The sequence below is a fragment of the Abramis brama genome (assembly GCF_963993115.1).
Source record: "Abramis brama genome assembly, chromosome: 2".
Taxonomy (NCBI): Eukaryota; Metazoa; Chordata; class Actinopteri; order Cypriniformes; family Leuciscidae; genus Abramis; species Abramis brama.
Window position 1 is genome coordinate 53,875,586 of NC_139964.1, and position 22,363 is coordinate 53,897,948.

At 36.5% G+C, this 22,363-nt stretch overlaps 1 protein-coding gene across 3 annotated transcripts; it reads right to left on the minus strand.

The window, feature by feature from the left end:
- Positions 1–181: 181 nt before the first annotated feature.
- On the minus strand, positions 182–9,387 carry tyrp1b (tyrosinase-related protein 1b). 3 transcript variants are annotated; one of them, XM_084107089.1, is made up of 9 exons: positions 9,205–9,265; positions 8,040–8,152; positions 6,717–7,072; positions 6,298–6,608; positions 4,965–5,169; positions 3,521–3,688; positions 3,169–3,348; positions 2,898–3,047; positions 182–711 (listed from the first exon to the last, which is right to left on the minus strand). In XM_084107089.1, exons 3-9 carry the CDS (start codon positions 7,069–7,071, stop codon positions 512–514), a joined length of 1,569 nt encoding a protein of 522 aa, XP_083963215.1. In that variant the 5' UTR covers position 7,072; positions 8,040–8,152; positions 9,205–9,265; the 3' UTR covers positions 182–511. The 3 variants fall into 3 exon arrangements, with proteins under 3 accessions (XP_083963215.1, XP_083963213.1, XP_083963214.1); XM_084107087.1 differs by lacking the exon at positions 8,040–8,152 and having other exon boundaries at positions 9,205–9,387; XM_084107088.1 differs by lacking the exon at positions 8,040–8,152 and having other exon boundaries at positions 9,048–9,265.
- Positions 9,388–22,363: the final 12,976 nt, after the last annotated feature.

The window sequence follows — 22,363 nt, forward strand, 5'->3', positions numbered from 1 at the left end:
TTATCAGGAATTTTATATTTATGGTAACTTGGAGGAGTTATTTTCTTGGAAAAATAATTTACGTACCGTGTATATAAAATTTACTTAGGACTACTTATGTACTTATTTACTTATGTAATGTTGGCACTCTTTGAAAGTTGGTTCTTGCTGCAGAATCGTCTGCGCTGAAAGTACACAAAAATTAAACTTGAAATGAATTTTATTTTTTTTTTTCACTTTTATCAGAGTAATATAAAAGAGGTCACACTGTACAATATGTGTTCAAAGGGCATTCATAAGCACTGTATAAACTCAAGGTGACACATTAAACAAGGGCACATATGACAGTATTTTCAATGTCTCGCTGGACATGAAAAATATGATAATAGTCATAAATTTAGCACCTGTGTCCACAAAAATTTTACAATGCTTTTGAATGCTAATGATTCATCACTCAAACTCCTCCAGTACAGGGTGGATGCACAGTGCAATAATAAATGTGTTTAAGATGTGTGTGTTTTTAGTTCCTCAGTCACACCACAGACTGAGAACCATGGCGCTGGTCCTCTGAGTATCGCCTGAACTGTTCCCCTAGCAACGGCTCCAGGCCCTCAGCTGAGCGGTAAGAGCGTGCCCGAACAGCACACCCGATGACTCCTCCCATCACAGCCACAACAAGCACTACGGCTACAATCGCTATGGTGATGATCTCTGAAATAGTGTATGGCCGAGCTGGGGAGGGAGAAAGAGAGAAATTTTGGGGTTATATGGATCTATATGTACTGTTTGCAGTGTGTGTCCTAATGTGTGTGCACTAACTTGGTCACTTTCACCACAAATGTATAAAGATGAACTGCATTTTTTAATTGTACAAGTGTGGCGGCTGCCATTGCTCTCATGTTGGTTTGCTAACGGCCTTTAAACTGGTGTCGTGACAAATCGGGTCTTCCCTCAAAATTGGGTCTCCATTAGGACCCCAAGAGATCCCATTGACTTTGAATGAGTACTCTCTTTACTGTGATTCCTACAATATCCAGCCCGATCTCATGAGAAAGCGTATTTGTGACCCTGGATCACAAAACCAGTCACAAATCACGGGTATATTTGTGGCAAAAGCCAACAATACATTGTATAGGTCAAAATTGTCTATTTTTCTTTTATGCCAAAAATCATTAGGATATTAAGTAAAGATCATGTTCCATGAAGATATTTTGTAAATTTCCTACCGTAAATATATCAAATATTTATTTTGTGAGTGAATGCAGCACAATCACAAACATAAATGGACAACTTTTCATTTGCGATTTTCTCAATGTTTAAATTTTTTGCACCCTCAGATTCCAGATTTTCAATAGTTGTATCTCGGCCAAATATTGTCCTATCCTAACAAACCATACATCAATGGAAAGATGCTTTCAGATGATGTATAAATATCAATAATAATAAAAAATGACCCATGTGACTGGTTTTGGCGTCCAGGGTCAGATTTTACAAGGTGGTGATTTAGTATGAATTCATATGATGTGATTTGTACAAAAATGTACGATTTATGGGAAAAAAGTAAGCATGAAGGTCCACCTCTAAACCTAACCATCAGTGGGACATAAGCAGGTTGTAGCCTACCAAATCATATAAACAAGATTGCACAAATTCATTCAATTTAGCCACCAATTCAGCAAAACGTAAAATAGTTATGAATTTCCATGAGATTGTGTTGACAAAATCACGCTATGATGCATGTTGTTTGAACTGTTGTAATGAGTATTAAAGGAATAGTTCACCCAAAAATTTAAATTATCCCATTATTTACTCCCCCTTAAGCCATCTTAGGTGTATATGACTTTCTTCTTTCAGCTGAACACAATCGGAGTTATATCCTGGCTCTTATATCCTGTTAATATCCATATTTAAAACTTTAAAACTATAATCACTGGCTTACGGCAAATGCGCTCGTTCATAAGAGTTACGTGGCTTTTGCAAGAGGTGTCTATTGGCCCTGTCCCAAATGGCACACTTCATATGCACTTACGGATTAATTAACCCTCTGGACTACTTTTATGATAAATGGATGCGCTTTTTGGAGCTTCAAAAACTCGGGCACTATTCAATGCCATTCCTGGGAAGAGCCAGGATATTAATATTACTCCGATTGCGTTCGGCTGAAAGAAGACATACTCCTAGGATGGCTTGAGGATGAGTAAATTGAACTATTCCTTTAATGTCTTTTTTAGTTATCTTATATGTACAGTACTATAAATGAATATTGTTTGTGTGCTTGGTATAACTCTTAACTGTGTGGGTGACCCGACTGGTGAACATTTCTTTCGCCTAATGGACTGTGCACAGCAAATCAGTGACTTCCCAATGATTTTACTTTTAAAATGGCTTAAATATTATCCCTTAAACAGTTCACCACAAGATACTTAGTCTCTTGTAGGAGGCATGAGAAATATATGTTTTAACCAATACTGTTATTAATATAATAGTTAAGTCTCTTCTGAGTATGTTGGGTCATATGACTTTTTCTGTGTTCCTTTTGTCAGCCTGACCTAAAACCAATGCGTTCGGCCATGGTGCTGAACAGTCTGACTTTGTGTAAAGTAATTGTATATTAATCTTACTTTTCTTCAGTAAAAAAAGAGCAATCAAACTGCTAATATTAATTTGTGTCTTAATATGGTGAACTAGAAAATTGTCATATGCTGTCATATGTTTTATGCAAAAAAAAAAAAAAAAATGATGCGAGCAAATGATGACAATTATTTTCTTTTTTCGGGTGAACTATTCCTTTAAGTAACCTAACTTATACACTTAAAGTTATACTAATAAAGCTTTCCAGAAATGAAAGTTCACATGGTTTATGGGTTTATTATGCATTGTTTTTTTTGTTGCTGTGTATGCTATCACCAGTCACTTACTTGGCCACTGAACCTCATAGGTGTAGCCCAGGTTGTCTGGGGCGGTGACAAACATTTCAGCATTTCTGATTGGTGGCCAGAAAGGGACCATGTTGAACTCTCTGTTGTGACCAATTGGAGCATTTTCCTCAGGATAGGCCACTGTTCCTGCTGCAAAAGCACAGTGAACACTGGTTAGGATGCAGCTGAAACATGAAATTCTTTTTGATTAGTTATGTATGTCCTGTATGTTATGTAGGCCTATGTATGTGTGTGTGTGTGTGTGTTTTACCAGCAGTGTGCCGCTGAAGCCATTCATCAAAAATGGCATCAGTGAACGTGTGAAGCAGGACAAAGATGGGGTCGTTTGGTGACAGGTGAGTCTGTCCACCTGTGCCATTTAGAAACAAATGAGCCAGGTTGTGCAGACTCCTCACTACTGGGTCATAGTTTCCCTGAGGAGCGCTGTAACCTAGTGACACAACAGAACACAAATTAAAAGTCTCCTCATTTCTCCAAAAGGCTGCAAAGAGTTTATGCAGGTGGTGGGTTGTTTGTTTGGTATGCTAGTCTCTTTGTCTGTGGTCGCTCCAAACATATTTATTTTAGAAATACTGTTGTCTGCAGCTGTGTGTGGATCATACCCTCAATAGTGTTCCTGAAGCTCTGAGAAGAAGTTGAGTAATACGGTGGGGTGTCGAAAGTGTTCAGCTCTAGACAGTCAATGACATCCTGTGGTTGTGGTAATCTCTGAACCATGGGTCGTGCCACATTACCAGCAGGGTTTCTTCTGATTGGACTTGACTCTGAATCTGAATACACACGAAAGCAGAGAAGGTACATTTGGATTTTGAACTTCTGATAAATTTTGATGAAGGTCATTTTTTTTCTTCAGAATCTATTAATTTGTTTAGAAAATACATTAAAAATGCAATTTAAACACAGACTGACTTGAAAACGATTTTTCAATAATGGGTATGTTTTCATTCATTTTTGATATTTAATTTAGAGCCATTTCATAAAGTAAAAAAAAACTGTCCTGATATCATAATAATAATAAAAAAAATCGAATTAAACTTCTCATTAAGTGTCATATAAATTTTATACAGGAACAACTTTTTTTCTTAGGAAAAATATTTTAATATGGTAACAAAGCTGCTTAACTGCTTATTAATATATGAACAACTTTTGTCAGTCAAATCACGTGGTGTGACCAACACAGTCAAATGGTCTAACAACTAACAAGGAATAATAGTAATAATAATAATAGTAATAATAATGAAAACGACCCTTAAAAGACCATCATGACTGTATGTCAAGGTCAATAAGTCTTTTAAATATCAAATAACCTTTTTATGATAATGCATGATTTGTTCAGGCTGTAAAATGTCATGTGGTGCAACTCCCCAAAAACAAAATAATGTAAAAACTGTTTATCTGGAAAAATATTTTTAAAAACTTTGTTAAAGAAAATAATAAGTAGTATGTATTGACACATATATTCAAGGAAAGTGTTATTAATTTTTACTTGATAGTTGTACCTCATGACATCATAGAGTCATTCAGTTTAAAGTTTTCATGAAAATGGTATGAACATTTTTCAAAACCAAAATGAATAAAACAATATTTTTTTAAAGAAGCTTGGTAGTTTTTCCATTGTGATCTGTCATTAGTCTTTGACCCATGAGCCAAATCTCTTCATGAGCTCTCGCAGACTGTGAGAAAGAAGCATCATAAGATTGAATATTATAGTATTCCGTTTGTCTGCAATTGTGAGTCACATACTTGCAAATACTATCACATGATCCTAATCGTTCTGCCCATATAAGGTTTGATCTTTCTTCTGAGCTCTCGAAATGCCTCAAAGGATTAGTTCAAACAGCATGTGAGCAGTCTTAGGTCTTGGAATGCATGAGTGTGTGTGTCTTACTGTTGCAGATGGTCTCCAATGTCTCACACTCCCCCACACTCTCACAGATCTCCCACCGGGGAGAGGACACACAATTAAACGTGTGTTTATGCGGAATTCTGTGTATATGTGTTTGAGTGATGTGTGTGTTACTGGTATGTTGTGCGAGTGTGTCGTACTGTTGCAGATGGTCCCCAGTGTCTCATACTCCTCCACACTCTCACAGATGACTCTCCACTGAGAGAACACAGAGTTGGAACTGATGCCATTGGTGTCAAAGCTGCTTCTGGCTCCCAGCAGGTCATCAGTGCAGATATCACACTCGTTGCCTCCTATAGCAAAGTTCCAGTACGGCAGGGCAAACGACGGGTCCCCCAGCATGTCCTGCATACACACACGCATATCCCCAACATGTCCCATTAGCTGATTTTTCTATCAATAGGGAATTGTTGATATTTCTGCTCACTGCACAAGATAATAAGACTTGCCAAATTGATTTTTCTGGAGTAAAGCATAAATCCAACAAAACTTTAGACGTTTATGCTTAAAACAAGCAAAATGTACAAATGAGGGAAAAAATTATTTAATTCAAGATAAATTCACTGAAAAAAAGTCTTATTATCTTACATAGTTTTTAGTTCTCAAGAAAATTTGTTTTAAGGATATTTAGATATTTTTATTGGAAAACAACAAAAAACACTGATTAAAGATGAAATAATTTTAAATATTTTTTTTCTGCCACATAAGAAAAAAGGCTTTTCATAATTATGATATAAAAGTCATCATTATCAGAAAAGTCACAATTATAGCATTGAAAGTCATAATTTTGAAAAACTCTACTAATTTTTATCTATAATATAACTTATTGTAATGTATTACAATAATTTATATTATAATTTATACTCTAATTTAATGTAATGTATTGTTTTATGTCTTCATTTGGATTTTCTATGACATATGATGTGAAAGTCATAACTGGCCTTCCATACTAAAGGGAAGTTTCACCCCAAAATGACCTATTTTGATTACTCACCTTCATCTCATTCCAAACCAATATGACTGACTTTTCCACTGAATACAAATGACATTTTAATGAATTTTAAAGAATGTATTATTCTCACTTTTCTACTTGATCTTTCAAGCTTTAAAAAGAATATCAAACCATCATAAAAGTGGGCCAAATAACTTCTGTGCCCTATTCCAAGTTTCTGAAGTCATACGATATCTTTGTATAATAAATAGATTAATCATAAGTCATAATTTTCCTAAAAGTGTGCCTGTTTCTCACCAATAGCTATGATTTTCGAAAACTTAAGATACAGGGCACGAGAAAGATCCAGTACGCATTTACATTTTCATGGAAAAGAAAGACCAGTGCATTCCTTGAAATATCTCCTTTTGTGTTCCATGAAATAAGAAAGTCATACAGTTTTGGAAAGACGTGACATTATTTAATAGGTTTTGTAATTCAATTTCCTGTTGTATAATTATCATTATCATGATTTGTGTCACCTGCATGTCTCTCTCCAGTTGCAACAGGTGGTACCGGTGCCAAGTGACAAATCCTGGTCCTTCGTGAGAGAAATCCACACCTCCGAAACTCTGCTGGCCTGGACCCATGTAAGTCTTACTGACCGAATAGTAGTGGGTCCAGACAAAGTAATTATAGATGGTGATGTTCTCAAATTGATCAGGCCCGAAAATCTCCTGATAGCGGCGGGTGCAGATGACCAGGTCAGGATGGACGGTTCTTTTAGCCTGGTCCAAAGCGTTCACAAAAGCTCTTTTCTCATCTGTAGACATCTGCATGACGTTACGTCGCACTGGGAACACAAACAGACTCAGGTGAGAAAGAAAGCAAAGCATTCACATGTATGTATTTGCAGTGCATATTTGTATGTGTAGCGCGTATATGGGATGTTTATCCTCACCCACGGTGATTCTTTGATCACAGTTTGGCCCTGTCAGACCATGTCGGCATTGCCCACAGTTAAATCCACTGAAGTTTCCGTTGCATTGGCAGGTTCTGTTAAAGAACCGCAGTGGCCATCGTTCTCTATCATCCCGGCCATCGTGAGGATACTGAGGTCCGTGCGGGTGACGGTCGGCAGTAATTGACACGCATTGACCTCTGCCAGTACTGGATCCACACTCATCATTGGGCAGTCCAGTAGGTGATGGGCAGCAGGTGCCACTCTGCAGACCTTCTGGTGTCACACACTGACGTGGGAACTGAGCATGCGTCAGCACAACGCACATCAGCACTAAACACACACTCTTCAACATCCTGGAAAGACAAATATGGACCCGCATGTATTATGCTTAAAGGGTTAGTTCACCCAAAAATGAAAATGATCTCATAATTTACTCACCCTCAAGCCATCCTAGGTGTATATGACTAGGTGTATATGACTTATATGTATATGTCTTACAGCCAAACAAAATCGGAGTTATATTAAATATCCTGGCTCTTCCAAGCTTTATAATGCAAGTGAATGGTACCCTAGATTTTGAAGCCCCAAAAAGGGCATCCATCCATCATAAAAGTAATCGGCTCCAGGGGGTTAATATAGGTCTTCTGAAGTGAAGCGATGCGTTTTTTAATATTCATATTTATAACATTATAAATTATAATCACTGGCTTCCGGTAACGGCCATACGCGAGTCGAGTTCTGGCGGAAGAGTGACCTCTGACCCGACATATGACGTATTGACGAACGAGGAAGCGCAGAGGATAGAGCAAAACGAAACATCGGTCACGAATTAGAAGTCTAAAACGAGAATTTTTAAAGAGAATGTTCGGAGAAGCTCGAGTCCTATTTGTTTGAACTGCGAGAGGCGTCTACTCTCACCTAAGCTCAGAGGTCACTTTTCCGCCAGAACTAGACTCACGTTACCGGAAGCCAGTGATTATAGTTTATAAAGTTATAAATATGGATATTTTTCTTACAAAAATGCATCGATTCGCTTCAGAAGGCCTTTATGAACGCTCTGGAGCCGGATAGATTACTTTTGACATGGATGGATGCACTTTTTTTTTACTTCAAAATCTATGGTACCATTCACTCCCATTATAAAGCTTGGAAAAGCCAGGATATTTTTTAATACAATTTTGTTTGGCTGAAAGCAGAAAGTCCTATACACCTAGAATGGTTTGAAGGTGTGTAAATTATGGAATATTTACCCTTTAAAGGATAGTTCGCTCAAAAAAATTAAATTTTTTCTCAGTTACTAAACCTCCTGCCATTACACACCTGTATTTCTTTCTTTATTCTATGGAACACAGCTCATGTTGAACAGAATGAGAATCATACAGGTTTGGAGAGGAATGAGGGTAAGCCAGTTACTTTTGGGGGATGAAATATCCCTGTAAAATGACACGGATTGTGCAAGTTAAGTTAATTAACATGGCTGCCTTTAGAACTTGTAAAATTGGCAAACTATTTAAAAAATGGTTACACTTTATTTTGATGGTCCACTTTAGACATTCTACTAGATGACTTTCCAACTACATGTCAATTTACTCGTTAGATTATTAGTAGATTATCAGGTTAGGGTTAAGTTTTAGGGTTAGGGGTTAGTAGAATAAGTTGACATGTAGTTGTAAAGTTACTTATAGTTAGTAGTCTGTCTAAAGTGGACCATCATAAAACAAGTGTTACCAAAAAAAAAAAAAAAAAATACAAAAAAAATTCTTAATCAGTATTTTTGTCTCATTTCCAAGAATAGATACAGTACCTAAACTTAAGATGATAAATGTATAAGCAAAATTTTAAGCAAAATATATATTGAATTAAAAAATTAATTCAATAATTTTTTAAGATGATTTGAACTCAATATTTTCCTTACCCTGCTGGAAATTTTTCTTGTTTTAAGCATAAAACTTACAAAAATATTATTAGATGCTTAAAACAAGAAAAAAAAAAATCTTGAACATTTTATTTATTTATTTATTCATTTTGCAATTAAATTGGATAAATTACATGTGAAGAGAAAATTACTGAATCATAAAGCGTTTTTTTTTTAAGTAGTAGGCTTGCAGTTGTATAACAGCCTTCCAGAAACATCTAAGTTATAGACTGTTCAAACTTCACAACCTCAAACTGTCTAACTTGCAGACTATGTCCTCAGAGTAAACCCACACACAGATCGCATACATAGTTCTTACAAAATAAAATCAGATATTTCCTTCATCGATCTGTCATCTCAACTCTTATGATACCAAAAAGAACCTGACAATAAATCACACGCATTTAACTCACCCTGTTATGCTCATCATTAATTCTGAAGTTCTGAACTGATTTATTAAACAACAATTCATCCATGTCATGCCCTATAGTGGGCCATAATGTCAGTCTTTAAACAATGCAGTGATATAAAGTCGAGTAAAAAAAAAGAAAAAGATAAAAGTATAAGTACCTTATATCATCTGTTCTCTCTTTTCTGCCCACTCTTTCTCCCACACACACTGGTGCCCCCCTGTGCTGCCCCCTGTCCAACTCTTTTATACTTACACCCCTCCTGACTGCACTCATCTCTCTGATCCCTCCATCCCGTGATCAGCAGCCGGTAGAGGGAGGGAGAGGAGAGAGGGAAATGGGTAAAGACAGAGTCCACAACTTTCTTACATCTTTAATGAATGTGGTTCTTCATTTGCGTATATTGGTTTGACATTTTCAAAGGTCTGATAGATCAGCGATCTTTGCTTTCATAACAGGCAAAAAAGTGGACTGAAACAAACCATTTATGTTAGAAAAGACACATGTCTCCTGTCTGTTACGATAGGGTTGTGGAGGAAAGATAGGAAGACATAACATTTGAATTGTTTTTTAATTCTGGGCACTTTCAAAGTAATACATTTTAATTAGTACATGCCAAACTTAAACAAGTTTTCTATGGAATTGGACATACGTTTACAAGTAAATGGAAATATTTTAATGCAATAAATTGATGTGAATTGCAACTATGTTCAGCTTCATCTAGACAAAAGAAGAAAATCAGAACAGTACCTATGGATTTAATTCCTAAAAACAGTCTTAAAACAAGTCTTTAAGTCTTAAAACAAGATAAATATACTTAAGAAGCATTATATGATAAGACTTAAGATTTTCACAAAATAAATATTGAATTAGTTTATTTATCTCACCCCATGGGCAAATTGTTCTTAGATGTTTTGAGCAAGAAAAAAGCTCAATGAAAATTCCAAATATATTTTCGGAAAACAAGTCTTAATATTTTATGCAGTTTTGCTTTTGTAGTAAATGTATCTTTTTTCCCCCCAGAATATAGATATTTTAGCTGAGAAACCAGCCCAAAAATTTATACTTTTTATCATTGTGTACATGCAATAGCTAGATGTTATTAAAGAATGAACTCTGCTTTTTTAAAAAGAATGAAATATTTTTGTCTTGTTTTCCGTACAAATATATTATATCTTAGATCAAGATACATTTACTTGAGAAGGAAATGGCATAAGATATCAAGTCTTGTTTTTTAGGCAAGTTTATTCTTAATACCAGAACAAATATCTGCCAATGGGGTCAGAAAAATGATCTTCAACTTACTTCAAAGGGAAAACAAGATCTTTTTCTTTATTTTTCTTATTTTAAGCAAAAACTCACTAAAATTTAATCAGTTTTTCAGAAAACAAAGCCTGATTTATTATATAATTTTGCTTGTCAAATAAATGATTCTTGACTTAAGAATGTTTAGATATTTGTACTGGAAGACAAAAATACTGCGTAAGAAGATGTTTTTTGCAGTGCAAATACCGGTAGGTCATTCTTCTGTAGGGTAACAACACGAGTGACATTTGCAGTCAAGGTTAACCAGACCATTCAATACACATATAGACACACATGTTCATATAGTCAGACACTCAATCATTTACACACACACTTGCACATCTACTCCTTAAGGTCAGCAATACTAAACAGCAGAGGTTCTGGGGTCATAGGATGAATTCTTCTCTGTGGAATCCAGTGGGATAGTTGTCATAGCAACGTCCTCTTGCTGGACCTGCGTGTACTCTGGAAGGTCGTCTACATCAGTTCTGTAAGCACAAACAATCAGTCACAATGCATGTGTGTGTGTGTTTATGGTCGTCATAATCAGGATGAGTATGTGTGTGGTGATCGGATACTCACTGTTCATCAATTGGAATGGTGGTATCTGTGTTGTTTGCGTCACATTCTATACCCCCGTTTCCTCCAGCACACGGGTTCTTTGGGGCCACACTGCTAACACATATATAGAAATATTACCCTTAAAGTACATAGTATAAAATAAGTGCAGCCTTGGTGAGCATAAAACTTCTTATGCTCTTAAAACTCTTATGCTCTTAAAAAAAAAAAAAATCTCACTGACCACAAACGTTTGAACGGTATAGACCAACCTGATCTCACGGCAAAACGTATAAATTCTACGAGGTGGCTAATTCGTACGAATTCATACGACCTCACTCGTACGAATTAGTAAGATTTTTGCTAAATCGTACATATTTTACGAATTGCCCAATTCGTATGAATTCATACGAATGACCTACCCCTGACCCCGCCCCTAAACCCACCCATCACGTGGGTTTAGAGAAATCGTACAAATTCGTACGAGTGAGGTCGTACGAATTCGTACGAATTAGCCACCTTTTTATCATTCGTACGAATTCGTACAAATTGGTCGTGAGATAGTGTTGTATAGACCGCTATCTCACGACTAATTCTTACGAATTCGTACGAGTAGGCTAATTCGTACGACCTCACTCGAATTCGTACGATTTGTCTAAACCCCAGTGATGGGTTTAGGGACGGGGTCAGGGGTAAGTCATTCGTACAAATTCATACAAATTGGACAATTCGTAAAATATGTTCGATTTAGCAAAAATCGCACAAATTCGTACAAGTGAGGTCGTATGAATTCGTATGAATTAGACACCTTGTAATATTCCTGTTGCTCACTCATGGGTTTGAGTCCTATAGGGATCTTGTACTGTAAGTCACTTTTGATAATGCCTTTGCCGAATGCATTTTTGTGCATGCGTGTAATGTATACTTATACTGTAACACACTGTATAGATGTCTATATTACACATATATTATCATACATCTCATCAGTTAATTTATAGTGAAGTTCCAATAATTACTTCTCTTTTCAAAGATCCTATAAGTCTTACATTGCACACACAAACCTGTTTGGCTTTCTCCTGCACTTCAGAATGTAAACTATGGTGACAGCAGTTTGCAGAATGAGAAAGAAAGCTGCTGCTATGGCTCCTATCTTCCAAGCGTCCTGCCCTGTGGCTTTGGTCTCTGAAGCGTGAAAGAGAGAGAGAGAAAGTACTGTCAAATATAGAAAGTTAAAGAAATCAAAAAAGAGAAATGAGCAGGTGTGTCTTTCTATAGAGACTACCATCTGGCACTTTCCATTGCAAAATAGGGAAACTCTTAAAAAAATGTTTTGTTTATATATATATATATATATATATATATAGTCTAAATACATATATAAACTTTTATTGACCGATAAACAATAATGAACTTCAAACTTTGATAGATAGATAGATCATTTGGTCATTAAAATGGATAATTTGAAATTGTTTTTGCAAATGTTTTTACTTATTATTTCTGTTTTACTTTGTGTTTAGATATTTGTCATGTTGTTGTCATACGTGTAGATTCAACGTGTTCCTCCATTGGTGCGTCAGTGTCTCCGAGCCTCAGTTTGAGAACTGGTGTTGGTGGGAGCTCCTCAATAGTGTTCATCAACACCGGTTCACCCGGATTTTTCCCATTCGGGTCCCTGGAGTTGATGATCTCATTTACATCACTGGCCTCATGTGTTTTACCTGCAGAATATGAAGAAGTTTCCACACATTCATTGCGTTACATTCATAGACAGCAGGCGACTGAAGGTTTGAGAGGGAATTTGTGTCATTAACAGCCTCACCACCTGTTGCTTTAGACTTGGTGATAACAGGCTCCTGCAACTTAATTGGTCCCTTAGTATCCACGGTGACCTCTGTTGTGAAATGAGGGAGACATTTAACATAGTGGTGAAAATTTCAGCGTAAAGATGAGATGAGACCTGGAGGATACGTATGGAATTTAAAATGACGCTCTCACAGTATATATTTGTGTGACACAGGAGTTCAGCAGTGTTAGGCAACAAGTGACGTAAGTAATGTAATCAGATTACTTTTTCAAGTAAAGAGTAAAGTATCACATTACTTTTAAATTTACAACAAAATAGCTGAGTTACTTTTTTTAAATAATGCAAGTTACTTTGTTTTCCCATTGATTAACTGACACCTCTTGTTGAGAGAAATCGGGAGCACGAATGGCAGCACAGACGAAAGGTTTGTGCCTTTTAGCCAAAGAATGTACATTTCCTTCAGTCTGAGGCTCATTTATTTCACTTTACATTTTCTAAAAATATAACTTTTTTTGTTTTGTTATTTAAAACAAACAAACAAGCAAGCCCAGCCCAGGTGACAAAAAGTAACGCAAAAGTAATGTAACAGATTACTTTCCACAAAAAGTAACTAAGTAACACAATTAGTTACTTTTTTAGGGGGTAACACGATATTGTAATGCATTACTTTTATAAGTAACTTTCCACAACACTGGAGTTCAGTATATTAAGGGATCAAGAAACCTTAGCAACAAGAGATCTGTGTTTGTCAGAGGACAAAATGACTTTAATTAGCTATATATTGTACGTGACGGGAAGTCAATATTTTAAATTTTCCTCCAGACCTCCAGACTATTGGTCTTCGTGAAGACAAAGGTGAGATTCTTACTTCCTCAAATTAATAAATCAATCATAACAGATGCACATTTTATACACATATTTACCCAATGCACAGAAATGACGAAAGTCTGAATTATCTGAATACCACCAACTGTGACAGAGGCAATTTGACTCAGTGGAGCATGTAGTGCTTTTAGGAGGATTGAAGGGTAAAGTCCATGCTGTATGGGAATTAAGGTTTAGGGGTTTCTTAGTTTCAGCAGGATAAATGTGTTTCTGTATGTAGGTCACAGGAACAGCAAGAGCAGAAACATATAGGACAGTGGTTCATCATAAATTAGGCTCCAACTAGGGAGCTTTGGACTTGTACTAAAACAGAGACCACACTCACACCGGTTGATATGATGTTTAGACAGATGTTAAAATCCAACATGATCTCATTAAAACTCGAAGATATTTTTTCACATAGTGTGGTTCTAACACACTTATGTTTTTGTATATTTGTATAGACTGAAACCATTAACATATTTTGTCAGCATCTAATACATATAAACAACTTTAAGAGATGTTTCTGAATTATTTTAGGTTCATAGAATAATGACTTGAATGAATAGGTTGATTTTGTTGTATTTAATCAGTGAGACTTATTAAACGTTTAATACATTTACCTAATTTGAGGGTGAGAGTATATAATATAATATAATATAATATAATATAATATAATATAATATAATATAATATAATATAATATAATATAATATAATATAATATAATATAATAAGGTTCCAACATAAAGCTGTGCATGCATAAATACTTTTATGTTTTAAATAATGTCAATACATCCATATTGTATGTTTCAGCATACATTGAAACATACAAATGTATGTGTATTGTAGGAATACATATGACTACTAATAATTTGTTCTTTTTCTCAAGTAGAGGGAGATATTGTTAGTGTTGGCAGGTGTTTGTGTGGGCTTTATTACTCTCCATACTCCCAAATGTGCTGAAACAAGATACATATACTTTGATTAAAGAAAACAACTGCTATTCCACAGCACTATTCTATTGTACTGCATTCTATTCAAATCTTTTTAGAAAGATTCTACTACACTCTATCTATTCAATCTAAAACTGAAATAAAGTGATGCTATGTGAATCCCCAGTGTGCACAGTCTGATTAAGCAGTGTATTTCAGAGTATTTCAGCGTGACTGTGTAATTAATGGTGGATAGACAGATGACTTGGAGTGCACCCAGGAGCCAGTCATCTCCAGAGATACATGTTACGAGTCTTTTTGCTGTTATAAACTGAAGGGATGCCCTTAGGCGGCTTGGTTGCTTTGCTGTAGCCTATATTGTAAGTGCAAAGATCAGACAGTGAAAGTCTAATTGCATTAGGTTTGGGGGGGAAAACTCCATACCAATTGGAAACCATAGCTAACAAAATAATTTGCCGCTATGGTGTACAACTAGAAAATGTCACGCCTCTAACTTAATGGGAAATTTGTAATTTAATGGTTTGAGGTTGAAATTTATCACCATTTTTGGTTTGAAGTTATCTTGGGTGGTGAATGCATTTTAATTACCTGGTTCCTGTTGAGTTTTCTCTGGTACTGTTTTGTCAGTTGGAAGAACATCCTCCTCTCTTGAAACCTTCTGAAGTTGTGCCTCAGATCCAGCCTTTACCCCCTCTCTACTTGTTTCAACTTCAATCACACTTTGTTCAGTCTTTGCTGCTCCCTGCTCTTCCTCTTCCTGTTCTATTTCATCCATATCAACCACACTGCCATCTGTACCCATCTGTGCTGTTACTGCCTGCCATTCCTCTTCACTACGCTCTGATTCTGTATCCTTTTCTTGCCTTTCCACAGATTCTTCTTCCTGTGGTACTTCTACTTTAACTTCTCCACCACCAATTGTCACCTCTACTTCTATTTTTCCTTTGTCCTCAATAAATCCCTGCCCTGGCTCTTCTGCACCCTCTTCAACCTCTTTGCCTCCCTTGTTCATTTCCGCAGCTCCTCTTCCTGATTCATTTTCCTTTTGTGTGACAGTATATGTCTGGACCGGTGATTCCTCTGACTGGCTTTCTTCTTTCATTCCCACACCAACAATCTCAGGGTCTTGCAAAACTGATTCTACTGGTTCCTGAATTGAATCTGTTGCCTCAAGGTCCAATGGTTTTATAACTGATTTCTGTTCTGGCTCTGAAATTGATGACTCCTCCTGAGCTATCTGTCCTTGAATCCCCTCTGCAGGCTCTATATCTTGGGCCAGCCCTTTTTGAGCTGTTTCCTCGTATGTTTGTTCATTTGATTCTGACATATGCACATCTGGTTCTCCTTCATTGAGATGCACTTCTTCAGCTGCTTGTTCTATTGTATGATCTGCTGTGTTCTCTACTGATGGTGACTCCTGCTCTGCCGGTGTCTTCTGTGGCGTGATTTCCCCTACAACATGTTCCAAGGCTTCGCGTACGGCGCCGGTTGTCGAGATCTGTACTGCATGCTCGAATGCTGCTTTCACTGCATCAATCACATCACCCAGGCTTGGTGGGGCCGGCTCGGGGTCAGGGGACGGGAGAGCATCATCTGTGCAAAGCAGCAAAGAGACTTTAGAGCATATTTGACCAGGTCAACATTGTCAAGCTGCTAATGTGCAGCAGGCTCACATCTCATCACTCTTTCTGTGAGTTTAAATATATATATGAGCAGCAGGGATGGACAGAATTCAGAATTGAAGAACTGGCTTCAGTTTTATGAGTTGGAATTTGAACTGAATTGGTCACAGGAAGTTGAATTGGAGGAAGAAGGGTGAATTATGTGCTGAATTTCTTTGAATTACAATTTCTTAAAATGTTATCTGTCTATCTGTCTATCCATCTTCTGTCTGTCTGTCTATCCATCTTCTATCTGTCTGTCCGTCCATTCGTCTTTTCTATCTATATATCTATCTATCTATCTATCAATCTGTCTGTCCGTCTGTCTGTCCGTCCGTCCGTCCGTCCGTCCGTCAGTCCATCCGTCAGTCCGTCTATCTATCTGTCTATCTATCTGTCTATCTATCTGTCTATCTATCTATCTATCTATCTATCTATCTATCTATCTATCTATCTATCTATCTATCTATCTATCTATCTGTCTGTCTGTCTGTCTGTCTGTCTGTCTGTCTGTCTGTCTGTCTATCTGTCTGTCTGTCTGTCTGTCCATCCATCTTGTCTATCTATCTATCTATCTATCTATCTATCTATCTATCTATCTATCTATCTATCTATCTATCTATCTATCTATCTATCTATCTATCTGTCTGTCTGTCTGTCTGTCTGTCTGTCTATCTATCTATCTATCTATCTATGTCTCTGTCTGTCTGTCTGTCTGTCTGTCATCTAAGGCCCTTTAAAGTCATAATGAAACGTAAGTACTGACAAATCTTTTCCTCCTTTTGTGGAGCACATTTGAGTGTAACGGATTATCGAAAAAAAATGTAGGGCAGGGACTTGGTTGTATCCATCAGTTGTTGATTGGATTTTGGGATGTGCCCATTGCATTCAGAAATGAATGTGAGCTTGCAGTTGATTGGGCGGGGTTTAAGCAGAATAAATCATTGGAGAAGTTTGGAATACGTCAACAGAGAGTCATTATCACTGGAAGATTGAGTTATGTTAGTTTGATTAAACATTCCAAGGCCAAAAAAAAAGTATTAGTTCACAAAGAGATCTATAATATGCCGTTACAAAACAAATAGGATGAATTTTCATCTCATGCCAACTTTAAACTTGATTCACAACTTTTCACAAGCCAACATTCAAGGTGACTTGGCAAAATTTTGTTAAACGGAATATTCCTTTTAAAATGTTGAAAGTCTACCTTTTCTGTTTCCAACATACAGTACACAAGTTCAGTAGCTTTTTTTTCTGATGGATTATTATTAGTGGAAATGTGTGTTGAGTCACAATGGTCAATAACTATTTTAAGAAGCTGTAAGATTAAAAGTGAAAGCAATTGTTACCTTGGAGATAGTGTAAAGCGGAGTCTGACTGTCATTACAAATATGGATCTTAAAATTTATTATATTAATCATTCTAATTAGAAAAAAAACTAACTGAATGTAAGGAAGTAGAATAATAATTAACTGATATTCAAAGAAATTCAAATACTGTAATTTTTAAACTCAAAAATTGTACTAAATTTTCTGAACAACTGAATCAAACTATATATTTAGTTTCAGTATAACTTATTTTGTCAAAGACATCTTCAATGTAGTCTTTGGTTTTCACAGCAATTTTCAAAGGAAAGTGAAATAGATTTGTGTTACTTCCTGTGCAATGTGAGATCTCACAGTTGATTATGAAGGTGTTGCAGTTCTGGGAAAAAGCAAATGAATAACTTTTATAGGCCTGAAATGAAGAAGCTAATGGGATCTCAGTTTGGAGTCTAGAGATATTAGTTTGCTTGTACTACAGCCAAACACAAGCTGAGGCTGCCAGTGCTGTGGTTACTGTCAGCCTAGGAGAACTGATTTGAAGTTGTTATTGGTTTTAGATCTAGTTGACATGTTGAAAAGTGGGTTTTCAGCCAATCATCAGCAAAAGTGCCTTTGGAATGACCAGGAAAATTGATTATGCAGATAGCACGTCAGAAATTGATTTCGGCCTTAGATGCGGTCCATGAATCAGTGAAACATACTGGCATCTAATGCTGACTCAACATGGACCAAGCTATTTTGCCCTGAGGGTAATTCCCTAAGAATATAGTATCCTTCTTCCCAGTCTTTATATAAACTTTGTACTCCGATTCCTTTACATCTGCTTTCAAGCACAAATTCAGTGTTATTAAAAAAAAAGTTACTATACCTTGTGCCTGGCAAAGATGAAACAGCAACATCACTAACAATCCATTATGAGAACACAGTCCCATGGTGGAAAACAGATGTCCAAAGTGGTCTTCTTTCTTTAGGGTCTATTTGTTGGTGTGTTTTTTTTTTTGCGTGTTTGAGATGGATGAGGGAATTAGCTGGTTCCAGGTGTGTTGAACTCAAAAGCGGAGGTCTCTGGACTGGGATGCTTGATCTCCCTTTGGGATGGCTTCGGGTGCATCGAGGATTTGCCCTCGTCTAGAAAAGTCGCAAGGCTCTGCGGAATGCTGCGTGGAATCCTCGGAGTGGCGGCACCAAGCCATGATGACATGTCTCACTCGTGTAGTAATTAAGGCCTATCTGTGAATTCGTCCGGGCAGTACATCAGAGCACAGGCCCATTCAAGAGTATTCAAGCTCTCAGCCTTTTGTGCCACAGTTTTGATTTGGAACTTAATGTTTTTTTTTACTTTGATTAAAGTACACATGATTAAGGTAAACATTGTGTAAAGTGACCAATATCTTAATTCAAAAAATCATTTTATCTATTGTTTTGTTAAATTGGTGCTATATATATATATATATATATATATATATATATAGGTGCTATTGGTGTTAAATTGGTGCTAAGCATATATATATATATATATATATATATCATAAGTTCAGTATGTTATGTATTCATTTGCTATTTTTGCTTATTGTTGCCATTTAATTTTTGGCACCATATACCTACATACAGTATTGTATATTTTTATACATTTATGACTTCAGGGATGATTTCAGGTGAAAAGTTTTTCCATGAGATGTGATGGCCATAACATAGCCATAATTCTAGCTCTGTAAAAGCAAGTTACAAAGACTGTCACTTTTCTAATGATTATTTTTGGAAAGTGAACAAATGAACATTATTTGAACCATTTAACCATTTGTGTAAAATCAAATTCTTAAATGATTTCATTACACTGAAAAAAAAAAAAAAAAACACCAGCCAAGAAATCCATTGAATGCTGTTTTGACCCCCTTTATGCATGCATGCACGTCGTGGGTTCTTGAATTATTAACAGTTGTTTGGATCTATTACAATAAATAAAGATCCTATTGATTTCCATCATTTTCATTCCATAATGTTATAAAAATGACATATATTCAGTTAAAATAGTTTTGGTGATTAGGTCCAGCACCTGAAATTTCTTCTCACTAATGAACAAGCTTGAATGCCTCATGTGTTCAGTCGCTGGCCTTTACTCCTTCAATTCAAAGAATTCTTGGAATGCTCTTGCCCTCAGTTCACTGTTCTGAATGGGACCCAAAAGCAGGCATGATTGTAGTCATTCAGTATGCAATTCACATCATAACTAGTTCACATGACCATCATCGTTTCTGGCACATTGCCCCAGCCCTGAAACCCTTAACTTTTTTTTGTTGAAGTTTTGTTCCTGCACTTTTTACAGTGTTTTATATAAGAGTCGCTTTGTGTTTGATAAAGCTCGCTCATTTGCTCATATGACAAAACCACTCTTATAAAACAGCTTTATGAAGACTTAATGTATTCCTAAAGGGAAACCGAAGAAGGTGAGAGGGGTCAGACCCCAATCAATGGCTCTGGGTGAGATCGACGATGTCACAAAGGGCACAAATTAATTTTGACTGGTCACTAAAATAGTGTCTCATTGTTTCTTAAATAACAAAATCTGTTCGAAACCCACCGCTGTGGACAGATACTTCTTTTTCAAGAATTTCCTCCTGTTTTATTATTCTCTCAGGCTTTGTTGGTGCTGTGGTTCGTGACTGTACAGAGATTAAACCAGTGTAGTCTGACAGTGAGCTATGCTAATGCAGTCACATGCCGCTCACATTGTGTGCGCTAAGTCCCGGCAGGAGAGAGGCACTGTTAGCTTGTGACTGCACTGGGATTACTGAGCCATGCAACGCAAGACCCAAACACACTCCAACAGCGGGAGAGAGCTGAACTTACACACGCACACACACACACACACACACACACTCGCTTGAGGCCCTGAAATTCACAAGTATAAACAATTCCTTTATTTCAGTTTCAAAGGGAATATTACTGTGAGGCTCACTTTTTAAAGATGTTGTCATATATGCATGGACAGTGTGACTTGAGATAAGAGATCACCAGAGGGAATGCTTTCGGGACAGTGGCATGATACTCTTTTTTTTTTTCTTTTTTTTTTGTCATTCAAAAGTACTTGAATATCAAGTTTCTATGATTTAAAATTTCTAAACTGCAAATATGATATGTCCTTATAAGAAAATAAATAAAAAAGCCTCAAAGGAATTCAATTATTGAAAAGAAAACCTTATTAATCACCTTTAATCACAATCTAGTTGTCTAATTCCTAATCCAGTTGTCTAATAAATCTGGCATTGCACGGGTATATTACGAATATTGTTGGCTCTTTGAAAAATTGCTTTTGTAAGTCATTCTTGTGTCAAATGTAATGTTAGGTTAAACTTTTGTCCACCAAATCAAAGTCATGTGGTGCAACCAAAATACAAAAACATGAAAAAACTTAATGATATTTATGTATGAATTGATGTACTTTTTGAACTTGTATTTAAAAACTTGTGACATGTACACTCACATATTTAAGGTGTAATATATATATGTGTGGATATTATGTTTCACAGAAGAAAGAAAAAGTCACTGGTTTGGAATGACATGAGGGTGAATAAATGATCACAGCATTTTCCTTTTGGGGTGGACTATTCCTTTAATGATGACAACATACGGGTTTATTTAGAGGACAGCTCTATCTAACTTTTAAAAGTTTCTTTGGATCAAAGTGCAGACTCTCCTTTAGCCTTCACAGCTTAACGTCAGCACGCATGACACTCTATGCCCAAAAGTGAGAGTTACATAGAGGATACACTTGCACACATCCCTAATACCATAATTGCAGACAGGAATCAAAATGGTTCATTCATCATATCTTATTACAGCAGAATCCCTGTGCAAGTTGTGAACAATACGTTTTGCGTATTCTCTAGTAAGATTATGTAGTTGCAGGCATTTTCAAAGAGACCAGCAAAAATAGTATCAAAAGCAGATCATTAAAAACATCACGGCTGATATAAACACCCCAATCGTTAGTGAGTACAGGGTGTGATCAAAGTCTCTTATTTGAATCATTATGACAGCTTCAGCTAAAAAAATGATTCACTATAGCATATGGCAGCCATGAAAAAAGCATCTAATTATTTTGAAAATCTGACAAAGATGATGTCATGGTACCTAAAATTGGTGGCTTAGCTTGTGTCCCTGCATGTGAGTGTGTATGTGTGGAACAGAGAGAGAGAGAAGAAGAGAGGGAGAGGAGCATGTTTGATGTGGATTTCGAGGTATCTAGGACATCTTTTTAGGTCAAAAACTTCAGAAATTCTGTTTTCAGAAAGCTTCCATTTTTCATATGTAAATCAGCTTCATGGAAGCAACAGAAACAACAGCTCCAATGATATATGCGTTATTAATATTCAGAGAGAAACTTCTAATTTATGCAGCCTTCGTTAGGAAACTTATCAAAGGAGAGAGCCTGTAACCGTGGCAATACCAGTCGATTTTTTGGTGTGTTTGTTAGCATGTATGTGTCTAAGAAAGAGATTGTTCCCAACAAAATGGATATTTTGTTGAAAGCTTTCTCTCATTTCCTGTTCACTTCCAATTAGGAGGATATAGGTCTGCTATTGAAAAAGTACCTATTTAAAGGTTTATGTTACTTCCTCCTATCTCAGGTGTTGTTTGGGTGGTTAACATGGCCCTGTGATCTACACACACACACACTTCTTCATTTGTCCTATCGAAGGAAGATGGGGAAACCTGTCTGAAAACAGTGGTTACTTACTGTATACAGTTCCATTTGGTGACCACAGTGGCGCAGAAATTACAATCTATAAATAATGCAGCCCCTCAACAATATATATGCACATCTTAAAGGGATCGTTCACCAAAAC

Coding starts and splice junctions, on each gene's coding strand:
- tyrp1b (XM_084107087.1), bottom strand. CDS start 9,320: ATGAGTGCAGTCAGGAGGGGTGTAAGTATAAAAGAGTTGGACAGGGGG. Junction 6,609..6,716: donor TGATCAAAGAATCACCGTGG/GTGAGGATAAAC, acceptor TTGTGTTCCCAG/TGCGACGTAACGTCATGCAG. Junction 3,349..3,520: donor CTTCAGGAACACTATTGAGG/GTATGATCCACA, acceptor TTGTGTCACTAG/GTTACAGCGCTCCTCAGGGA.